This window comes from Podarcis melisellensis (genome assembly GCF_964234715.1).
Source record: "Podarcis melisellensis genome assembly, chromosome: 10".
Taxonomy (NCBI): domain Eukaryota; kingdom Metazoa; phylum Chordata; class Lepidosauria; order Squamata; family Lacertidae; genus Podarcis; species Podarcis melisellensis.
The window spans coordinates 71085780-71104406 of NC_138542.1; the positions used below are offsets into that span (position 1 = coordinate 71085780).

General features: G+C 48.5%; 1 protein-coding gene across 1 annotated transcript in view; it reads left to right on the forward strand.

Moving 5' to 3' along the window:
• Positions 1 to 15500, forward strand: part of UBE2H (ubiquitin conjugating enzyme E2 H) — a 65709-nt gene extending 50209 nt beyond the window's left edge. The window contains exons 4-7 of the mRNA XM_081927488.1: positions 3443 to 3482; positions 4773 to 4825; positions 6066 to 6194; positions 11103 to 15500. Coding sequence (XP_081783614.1) covers positions 3443 to 3482; positions 4773 to 4825; positions 6066 to 6194; positions 11103 to 11227 — 347 coding nt within the window. The 3' untranslated portion in view covers positions 11228 to 15500. The remainder of the gene's footprint in view (positions 1 to 3442; positions 3483 to 4772; positions 4826 to 6065; positions 6195 to 11102) is intronic.
• Positions 15501 to 18627: the final 3127 nt, after the last annotated feature.

Genomic DNA, 18627 nt, shown 5'->3' on the forward strand with positions numbered 1-18627 from the left:
CGGAAGTTCAACAGGGAGGGAGACCTCAGTGTGACCTCAGCTAGAAGCGAGTTCCACAATACTGCAATAATAAGTGCTTTCTCCATCTGGTGCATCTGAATTGGAGGGAACTGCCAACAGTGGCAGTGGGAAGGTTTTGCTGTAGAGCTTTTCCCCATAGGGCTGGATGTCAGCCCTTGTTGCTTGTAGGGCAGGAAGTAAAAGAGCCCAGTTCAGGGCTGGAAGGAGGTGGGCCTGATCCTGAAGCCCTGAGCACACCCTCACCTCCAGCCTGGCAATTGTACCCTGTTGTGCCAGTTCAAGAGTTTCAGTCACTCTTGTTATGCACTAAAAAAAATTAAAATAAAAACAATGGCTACCTTTCCACCGAATTTGCTTCTCCAGTGTTCCTGCTGAGGCTGTCTAATCTTCTTGATCCAAGTTTGGAATACGAGAAGCTTTCAGTTGATGGGTTGAGTTTTGCAATGCTGTGAAAGGTAAAGATAAAGGGACCCCTGACCATTAGGTCCAGTCACGGACGACTCTGGGGTTGCGGTGCTCATCTCGCTCTATAGGCCGAGGGAGCCGGCGTTTGTCCGCCGACAGCTTCCAGGTCATGTGGCCAGCAGGACTAAGCCGCTTCTGGCGAACCAGAGCAGCACACGGAAACGCCGTTTACCTTCCCGCCGGAGTGGTACCTATTTATCTACTTGCACTTTGACGTGCTTTCGAACTGCTAGGTTGGCAGGAGCAGGGACCGAGCAACGGGAGCTCACCCCATCACGGGGATTCAAAACGCCGACCTTCTGATCAGCAAGCCCTAGGCTCTGTGGTTTAGACCACAGCGCCACCCGCGTCCCTTGCAAGGCTGTTAGCTTCCTTTAACTACAGACAGGATCTTGCCTTGCAGCCAGAAGTTGGTGAATTGGAAATCGGATGTGCCTTGCTGTGCAAGGGGCATGCTAGATTTCTGCCCAGGTAGTCTTCTACCTATGAGAATCTCTCAACATCCGTGGGGGTAGGGTGGGGAGACAGAAACCCTGTTTGGGGTGGAGGGAGGAGAAGATAATATAATAATATGTGCAAGCAGAGCTGCTTGGATGTTCATAGCAGGTTCACAGGGCAGCCAGCCAGTCCTCCTGATCATCTGATGAGGCTGTTGGAACATTAACGGCCGTGCTTGCTGTGCTTTTGGAATGGGCTGGCAAGAACGTGTCCAGCACTCCCGAAAAGTGTCTTCCTGCTTGTCAAAAGAACAAGGCAAAACGCCGACACGATTCCACGCGAGGGTGTATGTCCTTCACCCTGTTCCGTTGCTTGCGAGTTGAAACTCTTTCTGTTCTGAATGGGGAGTGGGGGAAACAAGCCAAAACAAAAAACCCAGTGCAGAAAAGAACTTGACCTTCAGCTCCCAAGAGGAGCATGGCAGCTGCCTCTGGCTCACCCAGTCAGCTGGACACTTGCCCCACCCCCCGCCCGTGCCATGGCAGTTGCGGGTCAGGCCGGGAAGTCCCAATGGCAAGGCCTTCAAGCAGTATCCGCTTGGCACTGGATCCTAGGTGACCAAGCAAAGGTTCAGGGAGCTGGTGCGCACATTTCACCTAAACAGTGACTCGAGTTGGACAGAGCCCAAGGAGTGAGCCAGTTGCAGGCCGAGCTTAATTGGGAGTTGGTAAAAGAGGATGCGGGTGGCGCTGTGGGTTAAACCACAGAGCCTAGGACTTGCCGATCAGAAGGTCGGCGGTTCGAATCCCCGTGACGGGGTGAGCTCCCGTTGCTCAGTCCCTGCTCCTGCCCACCTAGCAGTTCGAAAGCACGTCAAAGTGCAAGTAGATAAATAGGTACCGCTCTGGCAGGAAGGGAAACGGCATTTCCGTGCGCTGCTCTGGTTCGCCAGAAGCGGCTTAGTCATGCTGGCCACATGACCCGGAAGCTGTACGCTGGCTTCCTCAGCCAATACTGCGAGATGAGTGCCGCAACCTCAGAGTTGGTCACGACTTGACCTAATGGTCAGGGGTCCTTTTACCTTTACCTAAAAGAGGATGGAGGACTGGAACGAAGATGTGGCAGCCAAATCCTCTGCTCTTGAATGTTTACATCTCTTACAACGCTGCTGCAGCCTCTTCCTCCCATGTAAAGGGAGGTTACTAGCCTGTGATGCCTGCATCCTGCTCTTTTGCTTTCTGTTGCTACGTAAAGCTCTGCACCTGCCAAATGGCCTGGAATGTGGTCGATTTGGCCCCTGTCTGATAACCCTCAGGCCATGGGTTCAAGGCGGACAAGAATTCTGAAACCCCAGGTGCTTTCCTGTGTTTGTGAGCCAGGAATTCTAGAGTTTGGCAGCAGCAGCTCCTGTGATTTGGAAGTGACGTGTAGGGTTGAGTTTTCCAAAAACAGAGGAACAAACGCACCTTTCAGTGGTACGAGTGTCGAGTCTTGCATGTTTTGACGCTGCCTGTCAGCTTCTCATTAAATCAGCATCAGATTAGCTCCCGTTGCTTAGTCCCTTTTCCTGTCCACTTAGCAGTTCGAAAGCACGTCAAAGCGCAAGTAGATAAATAGGTACCGCTCCGGCGGGAAGGGAAACGGCATTTCCATGCGCTGCTCTGGTTCGCCAGAAGCGGCTTAGTCCTGCTGGCCACATGACCTGGAAGCTGTACGCCGGCTCCCTCGGCCAGTAAAGTGAGATGAGCGCCGCAACCCCAGAGTCAGTCACGACTGGACCTAATGGTCAGGGGGTCCCTTTACCTTTACCTAATGGTTTTCATGGAAATGGATACAGCTGCTGAGCCTGCAGCCATTTTTGGGCTTCAGACAGGGGCAGCTACTAAGGTTCTGGGAAGCGCAAATCAGTGAATTGTGTCTCTCTTACTAAGCCTTGGGAACTCCCAACCATTGCATCTCAGCGTGTTGTGTTAAGATAGGCTTCATGAGATGCAGTGAACATAACGCAGTGATTTCTGATTTCTTGAGTGCCTCTAGTCTGCAACGTCTCCAAAGCCAGCCCCTATCTGCTTGGTGGTGCTTGGCTGACAGTAGGTTTTGCTCAACTTCAAATGGGAAACTGTAGTTTTGGATTCCCCCACCCTTCCTTTCCATGCGTGAATGACAGAATTCAGGAGCGGAGCAACACATTGCGCTTTAGGGACCAGTGGCTTTCCACCAGAAACTAGAGACATGCATGCCATTTTTTAAGATGTTCAGCGCAACAACATTCCTTAAAATATTTTCATTTAGGCATGCCTGTCCGGAAATGTAAATGTTGATTTGTTTTGATCTTCTTCTTTTTTTACAGTTAATTTTAATTACTTTTCAGCGTTTTCAGCTTTCTTTATTGATCATTTTAATATTTCTTGTAAACCACTTAGAGGCATCACTACAATCATATATAAGCTTTCTTAAGTAAATAAAAGATAACAGTGATAAAGGTTGCTAACATCTCCTTTGTTTGTCTCCATTGCAGGATTCATGAATAAAATTTTCCATCCCAATATTGACGAAGCGTAAGTGATTGAAGATGTTTTGTACTAAACAAAATTATTTAGGGGGGAGGGTTGTCTCTTAACCTCGGTGCATAGCTTCTTTTCTAATTCAGGAAGGGGAAGAGAATGGATATGTGATGAGTTAAGATATTTTTTTTGTGAAGAACAATTTATTCACCCTCTCTGTTGAGGGTAAGGCAAGCAGTCAGGGGCTTACACAAGTTTTCAGACACCCTGCCCTTAGAGAATCCTTTCCATTTTCTGTTCTCTACTGGAGATCTCCTTAATGTTTTAGAAGATTCTTGAGACTCAGTTTAGGGTTCCAGCATCAGGCAGGTTGCTCAGTCCGGGCACAACTTTGGATAAACCCTGTGCCCTGCAGGGCTAAATGGAAGATGAAGCGCTATGGCTTAAAATGGTAACCCATGTTCATATTGTCTGGATTTATCAGTCTGTGTGGATAGGCATTTATATGTAATCCATGTAAACTGTGGCTTTGGGGGGCTCTCTTGGTTAAGACTAAGTCAAATGCTCCAGCATACCTGTGGGCAGACTTCCAGCTTGCAGGATCAAAGTCTACCAACTGGAGCCAGAGGCAATAACAGCACATGCTCAGCCCTGGGACTTTTTTCAGTACCAGAAGTGAGCTGTCTTTTTACACAAAAAATCTACTCCTGAATCTTCCTTCCCTCTCCTTCCTTCCTTCCTTCCTTCCTTCCTTCCTTCCTTCCTTCCTTCCTTCCTTCCTTCCTTCCTCTTTCTTGATTTTTCACCCCCCCCCAACAAACCCTTTACAGATTTTAACATAGACCATAAATTACTTTATCCATTGTCTTCCAATCGTCCCATTCCATGGTTCCCATATTTACCCTTGAATCCTGCGTAATTTCACGTAAACTATTCAATTTTTTACCTATTTATCTTAATAATTAACGCTGTTGCTCATATTTCAAGTCCTGCACTTTTCTTTTTTCTTTTCTTCTTGTCTGTCTCCCTTTCTCTCTCTCTCTCTCTCTCTCTCTCTCTCTCTCTCTCTCTCTCTCACAAACACACACACACACACACACACACTCCTTTCTGTGTTTCAGCAACTTAATTAAGGGGAAGGGAACTAGGTAAACCATTGAGTGCCATAAACCATTACAGTTTCCCAAAGGTCTTCCTGCAGATTCCAGTCTGCCTTTTTTGCCCGCTTTCGTGAAATGTATTGGAGGTTAATAGGGAAGGGGAGATCTGAACTCGTTTAGCCACTGTACCAGACCAGCACTGCCTAACTGCAAATGGAAGTCAACCCTTGTTTGTCTCTTTCAGGTCAGGAACTGTATGTCTAGATGTAATTAATCAGACTTGGACAGCTCTCTACGGTGAGTTAAGAAATGTATGGCGTTGGTGGTTTAGTACTATACAAGGGTGGGTGTGCATGCACACATATTTTAGCTTGCTGTCTGAGAGCACAGTCTTGCACAGTCTTCACATGTGCTTTGAAGTGTGCAGATTGCAAGATCCCCCCCCCCCTTGCAGCGCGGGCACCCATTTTAGGAATGGGTGGTGTAGTGTGGTGTAGTGGTTAAGAGCGGTAGTCTCGTTATCTGGGGAACCGGGTTTGCGTCTCCGCTCCTTCACATGCAGCTGCTGGGTGAGCTTGGGCCAGTCACACTTCTCTGGAGTCTCTCAGCCCCACTCACCTCACAGAGTGCTTGTTGTGGGGGAGGAAGGGAAAGGAGATTGTTAGCCGCTTTGAGACTCCTGAAGGGGAGTGAAAGGCGGGATATCAAATCCAAACTCCTCTTCTTCTTCTTTCACCTTGAACATAGCATGCTCTAGAATTTGGCAACCCAGGGGTTAATGCTCTCAAGGACAACGAAGATTGCTTCTATAGTACCAAAACAGAGTTGGCATATTCATTAAAATTCATTAAAATTGTGTTAAACAAATTCAGCTGATGTACAGACCTTCACAAGCGGTAGACTAGCAATAGGATAGTTTAAAAAGAGTTAGCATTTACTTCCCCCACGTACAGTGGTACCTCAGGTTAAGTACTTAATTCGTTCCGGAGGTCCGTACTTAACCTGAAACTGTTCTTAACCTGAAGCACCACTTTAGCTAATGGGGCTTCTCGCTGCCGCTGCGCCGCTGGAGCACGATTTCTGTTCTCTTCCTGAAGCAAAGCTCTTAACCTGAAGCGTATGTAACCTGAAGCGTATGTAACCTGAGGTACCACTATACCAAGGATGAGCAAATACCCACTCAGCCATGAAGCTCACTGGGTCACCAACTCTCAGCCTAACCTGCCTCACAGGGTTGTTGTGTGAGGATAATATGGAGACGCATGTGCACCACACTGAACTCCTTGAAAGGAAGGCAGGAAATAATTGATTGATTGATTGATTGATTGATGGATAAGATTAGCTAGCCGGCCGTCTGGGCGAGCAGGGCCATCTTACTGGTTCCATCTTACTGGAATGGTATGTCCTGTGAGGTGGGGGCACAGCCACTTTGGCCGAATAGATGTTGTAGTGGTAGTAGAGATCGTGGCAAATGGCGCTTTCAAAGGCCAGCTTCAGGCGTTACATGTCAAGTTCTTTTTGTGTTGCTGATTTTCAGATCTTACCAATATATTTGAGTCGTTCCTGCCCCAGTTGCTGGCGTACCCCAACCCCATAGATCCCCTTAACGGTGACGCGGCAGCCATGTACCTTCACCGACCAGAAGAATACAAACAGAAAATTAAAGGTAAGGGCTTTGGAAGCGTGAGAAACCATTAGCAGCCTGTCTTGGAACTTTGTCGCGGAGAGCATTTGGGTCTGAAGAACTCACCAAAGTCTTGCGTATGCTGTGGCTTTGGCAAGCCAGTTGCTAACCTCCCAGGTTAGCAACGTCTAACTGAGGTGTCCATCTCACTTGGGAGAAGCCAGGCGGGGGGGAGGGAATCACCAGGCCTTATTTTGGGAAAAGGCGGCTTGCTCAGTTATGAAACAAGCAAAACAGAACAACAAGCTTCGGTTTGGTGAACCAGTGCCTAGCGTGGTGGATTTCTTGTGTAACCACACCACAGTGATGTTTAAAGCAACTTTTATTTGGTCGTAGCAAATAAATATATTCAGTTCAATAAATAAATAGCAGTGGCCACTGGAGAACCCACAAAAGGGGAGATCTCAGCACACCTCCTTCCAGCAACTCCTGCAGCCCAGCTGGTGCCAAACGTCTTGCTCTGCTTTCCTTTGGACCACATCAGTGAGGCTGGGGGGGGTCTTGTCATCTATGCAGCCCAGGACCTCCACACACGCTGCCCAGGCTTGCTCCCGGGAGAGATCACCTCAGTGTTGCTGATGCAACGGTTTGACTTCATCCCCAGAGACGCACTCCCTTGTCTCTCGAGACAGACAGATGCCAACAACAGGCCTATAAATTGCATGAGCTAATAGAAAGGCATTCCTTCACCTTAGCTTTGCACACGCATAGGAATTTTTCGCTCTATAAGACGCACCAGACCATAAGATGCACCTAGTTTTTGGAAGAGGAAAATGGGGTGGAGGAATTCTGAATCCCAGAAGCCAGGACAGCAAGCAGGATTGCTGTGCAGTGATCCCGCTTGCTGTCCTGGCTTATGGGATAGCCGCGCGCAGCCTCTCCCGGGCAAGGGGAGCCTTCACCCCCTACCCAGGAGAGGCTGCGTGAGGCTAAGGCTCCCCTGAGAGCCACGCTCCCTTTAAAGAGTGCGTGGAGAGTGTGTGCGGCTCTTGGGGGCTTTTCTCTGAGGAGGGAGAAGGGCAGTCCTTCTCCCTCCTCGGGGAAAACCCCCCAAGAGCTGCACACACGCTCCACGCGGCTCTTTAAAGGGATCGCTGAGCAGAGCCTCCCGTCTGCATTCGCTCCATAAGACGAACACACATTTCCCCTTACTTTTTAGGAGGGGGAAGTGCGTCTTATAGAGCGAAAAATACGGTAAGTCACAATCTCAGAGGCAGAGTAGGCCTGGATTGACCTGAATGCTCAGCTCAGTGCGAATAACAGGGGGCCTGCTTTATCTCAAGCTAGCTCAAGACTGGGGTTTCACCGCACAAACCTTCTTGACACATTCGTAATAGAACATGAACAAGCAGATTCTTCCAAGGATATCTTTTCACACTCCCTTTGATGCTTTTTAGAGGTTGTAGGTTGTGGGACTGTGGTGTAAACCACTGAGCCTTGGGCTTGCCGATCAGAAGGTCGGCGGTTTGAATCCCCACAACGGGGTGAGCTCCCGTTGCTCATTCCCTGCTCCTGCCAACCTAGCAGTTCGAAAGTGCAAGTAGATAAATAGGTACTGCTCCGGCGGGAAGGTAAACGGCGTTTCCGTACGCTGCTCTGGTTTCGCCAGAAGCGGCTTAGTCATGCTGGCCACATGACCCGGAAAACTGTCTGCGGACAAACGTCGGCTCTCTCGGCCAGTAAAGCGAGATGAGTGCTGCAACCCCAGAGTTGTTCACAACTGGACTTAACTGTCAGGGGTTCTTTACCTTTTACAGGTTGTAGGCTATCTAAAGCAGGTGCTATAACTTCCACTACACTAGCTAGGGGAGAGAGAAGATTTGCCCCCAGCCCAAGATGTGTGTAAGACTGGTGAGAGAAGGAACTAATGGACGGCTGTGTCCTTTTCCCTGCTACACCACTGAGTATGCACATCAAAATCAATCTGGGACTTCCACAGCCATTCCCCATCATCACCGCCACTATGAAAATATCCCTTGTTTTAGCTTTGCTATGCATGACATCAGCTGGTAGACCTGGGATGCCCTGCCACACCTCTCCCCACACACCCCAGTTGCGTGACAGGCGGGCAGCTACACGTTGGGAGTTGCTCAGGCACTGACATGATGCAAAGAGCTTTCTGGCGACAGTGGCACTTAAAAATAGCCTCCGCGCCGATGCCTTGAGTTGCAGCAACTCCTCTGCGCTGGGAGACAAGGTTCTGTAAATGCATAATTTATCTCGTCTTCCCTTTTTAACTGATGGAGCCGTAGAAGTCTTTCTGGTGTAACCCTGGGGGAGGGACCACAAGGCCCCGTTGCTTTAGAGGAATCAGCCCACAATGTGTTGGAGCTAGAATTCAGGAAACCTGCCTCTTAACTGGTTGCAGCAGTAGATGGCCAGTGGCAAGTACCATATTTTTTGCACCATAACACTCACTTTTTTCCTCCTAGAAAGTAAGGGGAAATGTCTGTGCGTGTTATGGAGGGAATGCCTACAGATGGCGGGGGGATCTGCTGCAGTCGTGAGCAGAGGATCCATGGCTCCCCTTTCTTCCCTCCTCCGTGGCTCGCTTTGAAACAGCAAAGCGGGAGAAGAGCCGCTGAGTGGGGAGGAGAGAGGGACAGAGAGCCTGCTTCTTTAAAGGAGCAAAGCGGGAGGGGAGAGGAGCCTTCTCTTATACCCCTCTTCTGCATTATTAACAACATCCTTCTCCACCCACCCCACGTGTGTTCCTTGTCCCGTGAGTACTTTTCCTTCCCTGCCCACTTAAAACGTAGTTACAAAGCATGGATCCACATGGATCCTCAGGATTTTTGCACTGGGTCACCCCTAATTCACCATCAGATCACATAGCATGTCCATGGCTACAGCTTGCACCAAAAAAATCACACACCCACTGTTGCCTGGGGCTGCAGTGGTGCAAAAACGTGGTTACAAAGCATGGATCCTCAGGATTTTTGCATTGGGCTACCCCAAACTCACTGTCAGATCACATGTCTGTAGCCACAGCATGAACCACAAAAATCATACATCCACTGTTTCGTTTAGAATATTTTTTTCCTTGTTTTCCTCCTCTAAAAACTATGTGCATGTTATGGTCGGGTGCATGTTATAGAGCGAAAAATACGGTACTTCTGTGACGATTGCCTTCTCCAGTTCTCTAGAGAGAGGCCCTTGCGCTCAGGCCTGCTCAGAAGGACTCTGACACAGCTGGGCCACATTGTGGAGAAGCAAGCAGCAATCTTTGGTAGCCGTTCCTCCTCCCAGGTCTCTCTCGGGTGCAGAGTGAGCTCTCGTCCCACTGGCACTGAGAGGCAGGCTGTGAGATTTAGGCCTCATTTGCGTAGATACGACATCCACAGGCCGCTGAGCATCTTTTCTTAACATGGAGCTTCGTAACACACATCCTTCCTGGGATATATAGTAATTGGTGCAAATTCCTGAAACTGGAAGCCCTTTCTTGCTGAATGGCATTTTTAAAGAAGGGATATGGGCCCTGGGTTGTTCTGACACACACCAAAATGTGTATTTGAGAGTCTGAGGCAATGAATGGAGCCGTCTTAAGATATTTGCACCCAGTGGCTAGTTCTGAGCATCACCCAGCGCATTGAGAACATGCAGAGATTACATTGACACAAAGGGAACCGGTAGACTGTACCACTTCAGAGCTCAGGAGGAGGGTGCGTGCCACTTTTCTGAATGCTCTCCTATGTAAAACAAAACACAGAATACTGATATTCTGGCTGCCCCCCACCTGTCCTGCTGCTCCCCCACCATTGGTTTTCCTTACGTCCTGGAATCCATCCTCCCATTTTTATAGTTAGACACCAGGCTTTAAAAACTCACATCTTGACTCTGTCGTTTTCCCGCTAACTAGTCTCATTCCACTATCTCTTCTGCCCCCCTCCTCTCCCCAGTCCTTGTGTCTCTTGGTCTGTCTTAGGCCCCTCCCCTCAGCCTTGCAATCTCTGCCTTCTGTCCTGTTTGATGTCCAGCACCCAGAACACGCGTGTGCTTTAGAAATAATTCAGAAATGTGTTTCTGCACCTCCCTACAGTTTTGAAGGTTTCTACCCTCTCCATTCACGGTGTACTCTGCTGAGCCTTTCCTCGCTCTTCCCACCCCCTCCAGCTTCAGGACTTTTCTGTGTTTCGCACAGAGATGCGTTCCCAAGCCGAGCACTTCATGAGAGTCCCAGCTGTCTTACGCCAGTGGTGGTGTACTGGTTAGAGCATCGCACCAGGACCTGAGAGGCCAGGGTTGAAATCCCCACTCTGCCACAAAGTTCGCTTGGGGGGTCAGGCACTGCCCTTAAGCCTAACCTAGCCTTTCTCAACCTGTGGGTCCCCAGATGTTGTTGAACTACAACTCCCATCACCCCTAGCTAGCAAGGCCAGAGCTCAGGGATGATGGGAGTTGTAGTCCAACAACATCTGGGGACCCACAGGTGGAGAACCGCTGGGCCCTAACCCTACCTCTCAGGGTTGTGGTTGGGGTCAAATAAGGAGGGGGTGAACCAGTTACAGGATCTCTTTGGAGAGGAAGGTGGGGTTATAACTGCAGTAAATAAATAAATACACTGGAAGGCACAAAAACACAGGAAAAACAGGCAATATTATCACAGGTGCAAATGTTGACTGTTTATTATTGTTGTTATTATTATTAAATCTTGCTTTTTAAGATTTTTCAGACAAGTACTAATGTTTGAGCCAGGGGTTTTCCTTGCTGACATCTGGGGGTCATTTTGGTGGGCGGGCATGTGCAGGCATGTGGAAAAAGCACATCAAGCAGTTTGTGGTCTGCTTAGCCATGTTGTTTTGAGGGACCTCAGGGTGTTCCTTTAGTGTCTGTGTTGATCGTCCCTCTTTTTCTTCCCCTGCCCCCACCTTTCTCTTTCACCCCATCCAGAATACATTCAGAAATATGCAACAGAGGAAGCGCTAAAAGAGCAGGAAGAAGGCACTGGGGACAGCTCTTCGGAGAGCTCCATGTCTGACTTTTCAGAGGACGAGGCCCAGGATATGGAGTTGTAGTAGAAGCAGCACCCTGCTTTTCAGAGAGACTGACTTCCTAACCACGCGCTGAGAAGCAGACTATAATATTCATATTTAAACAAAGCAATTTTTTATTACTAAACAAGGTTTTTATGAATAATAGCATTGAGATATATATACATATATATATATCACCCTTTAGATCTTGATTTCTTTTGGTCATTTCTCAGAGCCCAAAAGTGCATCGTAGCGCATTTCCCACATTCCACTTGGTAGCAATGTGCAGCTCAGATGCATGCGAGGCATCCGTTTATAATTCCATTTGAGCAAAGGCAACCTGTGGGCTACTGAACTGTCAACCTAAAAACAACAACAACAAAAAAAAAACAGCTGCTTTGCTAGGGAGAGGGTCTGGATGTTCCCTTTTTTTTCCTCCCTGCCCCCCACTTTTATTATTATTATTATTATTAATGGTTCCAAAGATGGCAGGACACCCTCAGATGCAGAAGCAGAGCATCGCATGCAGAACGTCGTAGAGAAATATCGGGGGATAAACGCGAGAGGCAGTGAAGTCGGAAAGGTGTTCTTTCGATTCAGCTCGGCCGCTTTACACTTTAAACGGAGTTGCAAATTTTAAGAAACGAAACACCGTCGCCAGAATACGCCGAGTTCTTCGAAGTGACCGGTTCCGACGAAGACGCCTTTCTTTGGCTTAAAGAACATTTTGCGCGGACTTCCTGCCCCGCCGCTAGAGACTGGCGATTGGTCTGGTTTGCTCGGGGGACCTTTTGAAAACCTGCGACTGGACAGTCAAAAGTCAACTTTACTGGTCTGGATCCTCGGTGTCCGTCTGCCTCTGTCGCCGTTACTACTCTTAAGGGACAGAAAGCAAGCAGAGTCCAACTTTGGCTTAGCTTTCCTGGAGCGCGTCACACCCAATCCATTTTTGGCCCCACTGTTAAAACCACTGGCAGTTGTAATTATTCCACTCATTGATGTCTCTTCAAGCACTGTGCCCAGGGCCTCCTCCGGAGAGGTCTTCTTACAAGTCGGGTTTGTCAAGAGCGCTGCAAGCCCATGGACAGTTTCATCGCCCCCCACCCGAGTTGCCGCTGATCACGACTCCATCGGTGGTCTCCCAAGTTTGCTAGTTCCTTCCTTCCTTTGCTCACTTGTCGCCCTTCTATAAAGCAGGCCAGACAATCTAGGAAAATTCAGTATACTGGGCTTGGGAAGTGGTTTTTTGTTGTTTTGGAAGGGGAATTGATAATAAGAGTGCTGGTTTCAGAGATTTTCTTCCGAATTAGATTCTTCCTCCCTTTTCATTTCTTGGGCGTTTTTTGAACACACAAATGTTCCTTCTCTCTTCCCCTCCACCCCGTCCCCCCTCCCCAAAAAATGGAATGGTAAGAGAACGCCCCCCCCCAATACGTTGAATGCCTACCTGGGATGCTGATGTTACTTGAACATGGATAACGGCAAGGAAAACGCCCGGCAAGATGTGGATTTTGCAATCTGGACATTACCTCTGATGTATTTGTAAAGAGTTTTTTTTTTCCTTTTTCTTTTTGGACAGGATGTGGGGAGGGCAGTTTTGGTGCAATGTCTGTGGGTGGGGGCAGTGAACAGAATTCGAACTCGGGTGACGTGAGCAGAATTCTGAATATCAAGCTAAGCCCAGTCCGTTGTATTTGCTTCCCAGATTCCCCTGAAACGCCGTCAGAATTTTGTGGATTGTTCTGGGGTGTGCGAGGGGAAGACGCGTCAAGAGAGTACAATCTTAAAGCCTAATCAGTTTGCTTCCCCCCCTCCCCCTTTTGAAAAGATCTTATGTAAAGTAGAATTTAAATTTGGCATGATAATTTTCCTTTAATAAAGCAAAAACATACCAAGAAGTTGAATTACGGGCATGAAGAAAAAAACAACAACAACAACCAAGAACCTTTTATTTTCTTTCTTTCTTTCTAAATTAAAAAAAAGAGCAAAACAGTAATGTGGTTATAGTAGCTGAGATGAAGTTCTCTCCTTTAAGCAAGTATGGCTTGTTTGGGGGGGGGCAGGCGGGTTAGTATTAATATGGAAGATGTAACTCTGTGCCATTTCCTTGACTCCGGAGGAGCGTGGGGAGAGCTCTGTTACTGCTGCAGGGCTCCTGAGACCAGCCTTCACCGACCTCGTGCCTTCCAGAGGTCGATGGACTACAATTCCCATCAGCCCCTGCCACCGTGCTGGTTGAAGCTGATGGGAGTTGTAGTCCCAGCAACCTGCGGAGGGCACAAAGTTGGCGAAGTTGGCCTTAGAGATGCTCTCTGCTTGAGTGGTGGCCTCTTAGGTGCTATTTAGGTCTAGATTTTGAGTGCTGAGGTGGCAGTGGTGATGGTGGTACCAATTTAAACAAAATAAATTGTATTTTTTCAATATTGTATATACAAATATTAGTGTTCTAATTCCCTTTACTTTATGCAGGTAACTTTTTCCTGGGGGGGGGGGGGAAGAATCTCAATCTTGGTGCACAGTCAGTTTTTAACAACTCTGACGTACACAGCTCTTCTAAGCAAACACCCGTTCTTAATTTCAACAGTCCTGGCTTTTAAATTAAACGCACGGAAGCGGTTCCAAATGCAGACACGGTCCGTGTTCAGTGGAATCCCACCCACCCCCAAGAAAAGGCAGCACTGACTCTCATCTCTATCCCCACCCAATATCCACACACTTTGCCCCTGGAGTGCAAAAAACCCATTTTCGCAATTCCTGTTTCATCGGATCCCTTGTTTGTGCGTTGCAGTTGCAAAGATCTCTTCTTCTGCATTTGCTTTCCGGGTGTCAGGGAAGGCTGGCAAAATGCCCTTAGTGGAATGGGATCTACCGGGAGAGATGAGTTTGTGAGGACCTTATGAGTTAACTAGACCAGGTTCCCTTCTCCTTTGGTACCACTGATCTAAGCGCAGTTCCTTCTTGTCCCCCTCTCTCTCTCTTTTTTCGGCCTTCCAAGATCCCCTTTGCTCGCAGAGCTGCTCCGCTCTCCGCCAGACCAGACGGAAAGGCCACTTCCAGTCGCCAGCCCCCCTGCCGTCCCTTCCGAAACGCCCGCGTTCCTTTTGAAAACCACCTTTCAGGCTTCAGACCCGACTCCCAACGCAGCCGCCCCAGGGAAGCTGCAAAGCTGTGTGTGTTTGTTGTGAGTTGCCTTGCTAACGTGAACACACTCTGACGGGATCTCAAGTGATTGCACCGGCTATATTGCCCTTCTCCCTCCCCACCCGTAAAAGTCCGTTGTGCTTTTTGAGTATTTCGGCACCGGTAGATGAAACTTCCCACATCGACCTTGGCGTTTGATCTGCTCCCCTTCCTCAAGATTTAAATCACCCATGGAGACGTACCTCCGAAGCACACTCTTTTTATCCCACTCTGCCCTCCGTGCCGGTCTCCCAAGTCCACCTGTCGACCTTCTTGTTAGTTCTTCTTGCCACACCATCTTGTGCTTGATATAAGAGAGCGAGGACCTGGAAACGGAGGCAGAGAGCAGCATGGATCAGAGCGGCGCAGGGTTTTACCCAGGTGACGGCTGGTGGCGAAAGTAAATGGCCCTGGAGCTTTTCGTTGACTAGGTCAGCTTGTAGAAAAATCCCAAAGTTCCCTGGCTTGTGTGGTCGGTAGATGTTTTCCTACCTTTGGGGCAGCGGGTGGGAACTCCCACAACGGAAAGGGGGTTTGTAGGGGAGGGGGTGAAGCTTTTGTCCTCTTGGGGAAGGGTCCATGCTAGCTTTCTGCAGCTAGATCTGGAAGGGATAAAGTAGTTAAACGTGTGGAGTGTCCGAAGGCGACTCCTGTGATCTGAGCGTGCGCTGGTTTTATATAAATATATATATAATATTTGCTCGCTCGCTCGCTTCCTTTTGCTCGTCTGAGTTGCTGTGGCACCTTGGAGCCAGAAGTCTCTTGCCGCATGAGAAATGGCCATTTCCCTTCTCTCCTTTTTCTTTTACTGACTGTGTTTGGTACATATTGTGTGAATACTTGAACAGGTAAGCTGGGCCTCCAGCCCCTTCCATTCGAGTCCTTGCTTTTTTCCCCCTTCGGGGTTTTTGTTTTTTTTTTTGGTTGGTTTGTCCCCCCACCCCCCATTTCTGTTTCCGCTTCCTCTCTTATACCCCCCCCCGCCCCCCATCCTCTTTGCATTGTGATGATGTTAGTGGGCATGCCTGGCGCCACGGCAATTGCCTCTTCTAAGAATTATAACCTCTCAAAATAGTTGTGTATAATTAAAGAAACTGTAAACTTTTTTTAAAAAATAAAATATGTATATACCTTGGCCCCTCGACTGGTAATTGCCCCAGGAGAGAGAGAGAGAGATATTTGGGGTGTGGGTCACTGCTGCTGACACTTCGTAGGGCTTTAAAAAATTTGGAATAAATTGCATCTCTCCCTCCCCGCCACAACCACTTTCTGATTCCGTGGCACCACCCTATTTCTCTCCTAACTCGATATACACTACTGATACACGCATCCCCTAAAACGAGGTCCCAATCGGTGGGTTGGGTGTACTTTTTGTGACAAATCCACATTTGCGCCAGCTGTGCCTGTGACCGTACAAAAGGAGGCAGGAGGGCAATGTGGAGGAAACGGTTTGGGGAAATGGGATAGTGAAGACGATGAATGGATTTTTGTATATTGATTCTCAACTTGCCAGCATGGAACTTTCATTGCCTCCCACTGGTTTTTTTGGGTTTTTTTTCTTTTGAAGAATGTTGAATCCTAGAATTGCAGAGTTGAAAGAGGCCACAAGGTTCGCAGGAATCTTGCCCAACATGGGGTTTGAACCGACATCGCTGAGATTAAGAGTCTCATGCTGTACAGACCGAGCTATCCCAGCCCAATATGTAAGTGACCAGTTGAAAAACAACAACAAATGGTTACTTGTTATGGTCACAGATGGGAACTGGCAGAGCGCAAGCTCAGGAGATGATGTGGGAAAATTGCAATGCTGGAATTCTTAATAATAATAATAATAATAATAATAATAATAATAATAATAATAATAATTTTATTTATATCCCGCCCTCCCCAGCCGAAGCCGGGCTCAGGGCGGCTAACAACAATAAAATTATACAACATTCTAAAATCATTTCATTAAAATTAATTCAACTCAAATTGATGGCAACCATTAGGCTAAAGTTCTGTGAAGACTGCCAAAGGAGGGAGTCAGGCTGTGCCCTGGCCAAAGGCCTGGTGGAACAGCTCTGTCTTGCAGGCCCTGCGGAAAGATGTCAAGTTCCGCAGGGACCTAGTCTCTTGTGACAGAGCGTTCCACCAGATTGGAGCCACAGCCGAAAAAGCCCTGGCTCTGGTTGAGGCCAGCCTAGCCTCCCTGTGGCCTGGGACCTCCAAGATGTTTTTGTTTGAAGACCGTAAGTTCCTCTGTGGGACGTACCAGGAGAGGCGGTCCTGTAGGTACGAGGGTCCTAGGCCGTATAGGGCTTTAAAAGTTAAAACCAGCACCTTGAACCTGATCCTGTACCCCACTGGGAGCCAGTGCAGCTGGTATAGCACCAGGTGAATGTAATCTTAAGAGTTGAGCCATCCCAATGCTCAACAAAATGATAACTCAAAATCATATGAACAGCAGTTCAACATCCGCTTTGCTGGCCTGGACTGATGTGGGTTGTTGTCATCTTTGATTAACAAAAAAATGTTTTTTGCCATGGTAACTGAAAGCAACTTACATACACACATTAAACCACCATAAAAAATATCTAAAAGGCAAATTTTAAAAACTGCGTAAAAAACATCCTGCCCGTGCAAAAAGGCCTCAGTTAAAAGCCAAAAGGCCTGGTGAATATAATTTTTGCCTTGTGCCTAAGATGTGCATTGATGGAACCAGCCCAGTCTCCCTTGGGGAAGGCATTCCATAAGCTCGGAGCCACCACTAAGAAGGTCTGTTCTTGCCAGGTCACCTCCTAGAGGCCTCTGATGACAATGGCAGGATCTGGGTTGGTTCCTGTGTAGAGAGGCAAACCCTGGGGTACGGGGATCCTGAGCCACATAGGACTTTAGAGATCCAAACCAGCATTTTGAACTGAGGCCGGAAAATCACTGGCAGCTAGTACAGCAGGACCAGGATTGGTTGCAGTCTAAAATAATCTGGATGGCATTAGGTTTGAATGACCATTTGAAGCCACACCTGCCCTCCCTTCTGGTTGGTTTGCTTTTTCAAATGGTCCTCCTGCCTTCACACTCCTTAGGCTTTGATCGCAGGAGACATGTACCTTCTTTCAAGAGCAGCTGTGTTTTCTGCAGAGAACTTTCCTTCCTGCCGAAAGGGCGATGCGCTGCAGTTCTCTGTTGCTTTTGACTCTGTGTGCGTTTCTAGATCTTGCGCCACCTTCCTGAAGAGGCAGAACCTCAGGAAGGAGCGCAGGAAGATGACTTCCATGTGATCAGGCTGCTTGTCCCATCTAGCCCCAAGTTGTCTGGCAGCAACTGTCCTGGGCCTCAGGAAGAAAGAAGTCTCTGCCATTGTCAGCTGCCTGAGAACTGAAGGTGCCAGGGTTTGCTAAATGGGATCTTCTGGATGCCCTGAATGGGGTAGCTGTGCCCCTGAAGGACCAGGTGTGCAGCCTGGGAGTCACTCTGGACTCACAGCTGTCCATGGAGGCGCAGGTCAATTCTGTGTCCAGGGCAGCTGTCTACCAGCTCCATCTGGTACACAGGATGAGACCCTCCCTGCCCGCAGGCTGTCCTCCCAGAGTGGTGCATGCTCTGGTTATCTCCCGCTTGGATTACCGCAATGCGCTCTATGTGGGGCTACCTTTGAAGGTGACCTGGAAACTACAACTAATCCAGAATGCGGCAGCTAGACTGGTGACTGGGAGCGGCCGCCAAGACCACATAACACCGGTCCTGAAAGACCTACATTGGCTCCCAGTACGTTTCCGAGCACAATTCAAAGTGTTGGTGCTGACCTTGAAAGCCCTAAACAGCCTTGGCCCAGTATACCTGAAGGAGCGTCTCCACCCCCATCGTTCTGCCTGGACACCGGGGTCCTCCAGGGGCCTTCTGGTGGTTCCCTCCCTGTGAGAAGTGAAGTTACAGGGAACCAGGCAAAGGGCCTTCTCGGTGGTGTCTGATGTTTTATTGTAGTTTTAATATTTTGTTGGAAGCTGCCCAGAGTGGCTGGGGAGACCCAGCCAGATGGGCGGGATATAAATAAAATTATTATTATCAAAGACGAGGCTTCTAAATCTTGCCAACTGGCATTAGCAGAGCCCTGACAACTCCCGTAATGCTTCACCATACTGCCTGGGGCTGATGGGATTCTCAACTCTCAAGAACATCTCGAGGACCAAACATGAGACGCCCTTACAGGTCAGGATCTTAAAAGGTGTCAGGGGGAGGCAGGGCCAGATTTCGGTTTAATGAGGCCCTCAACTCCTGAAGGT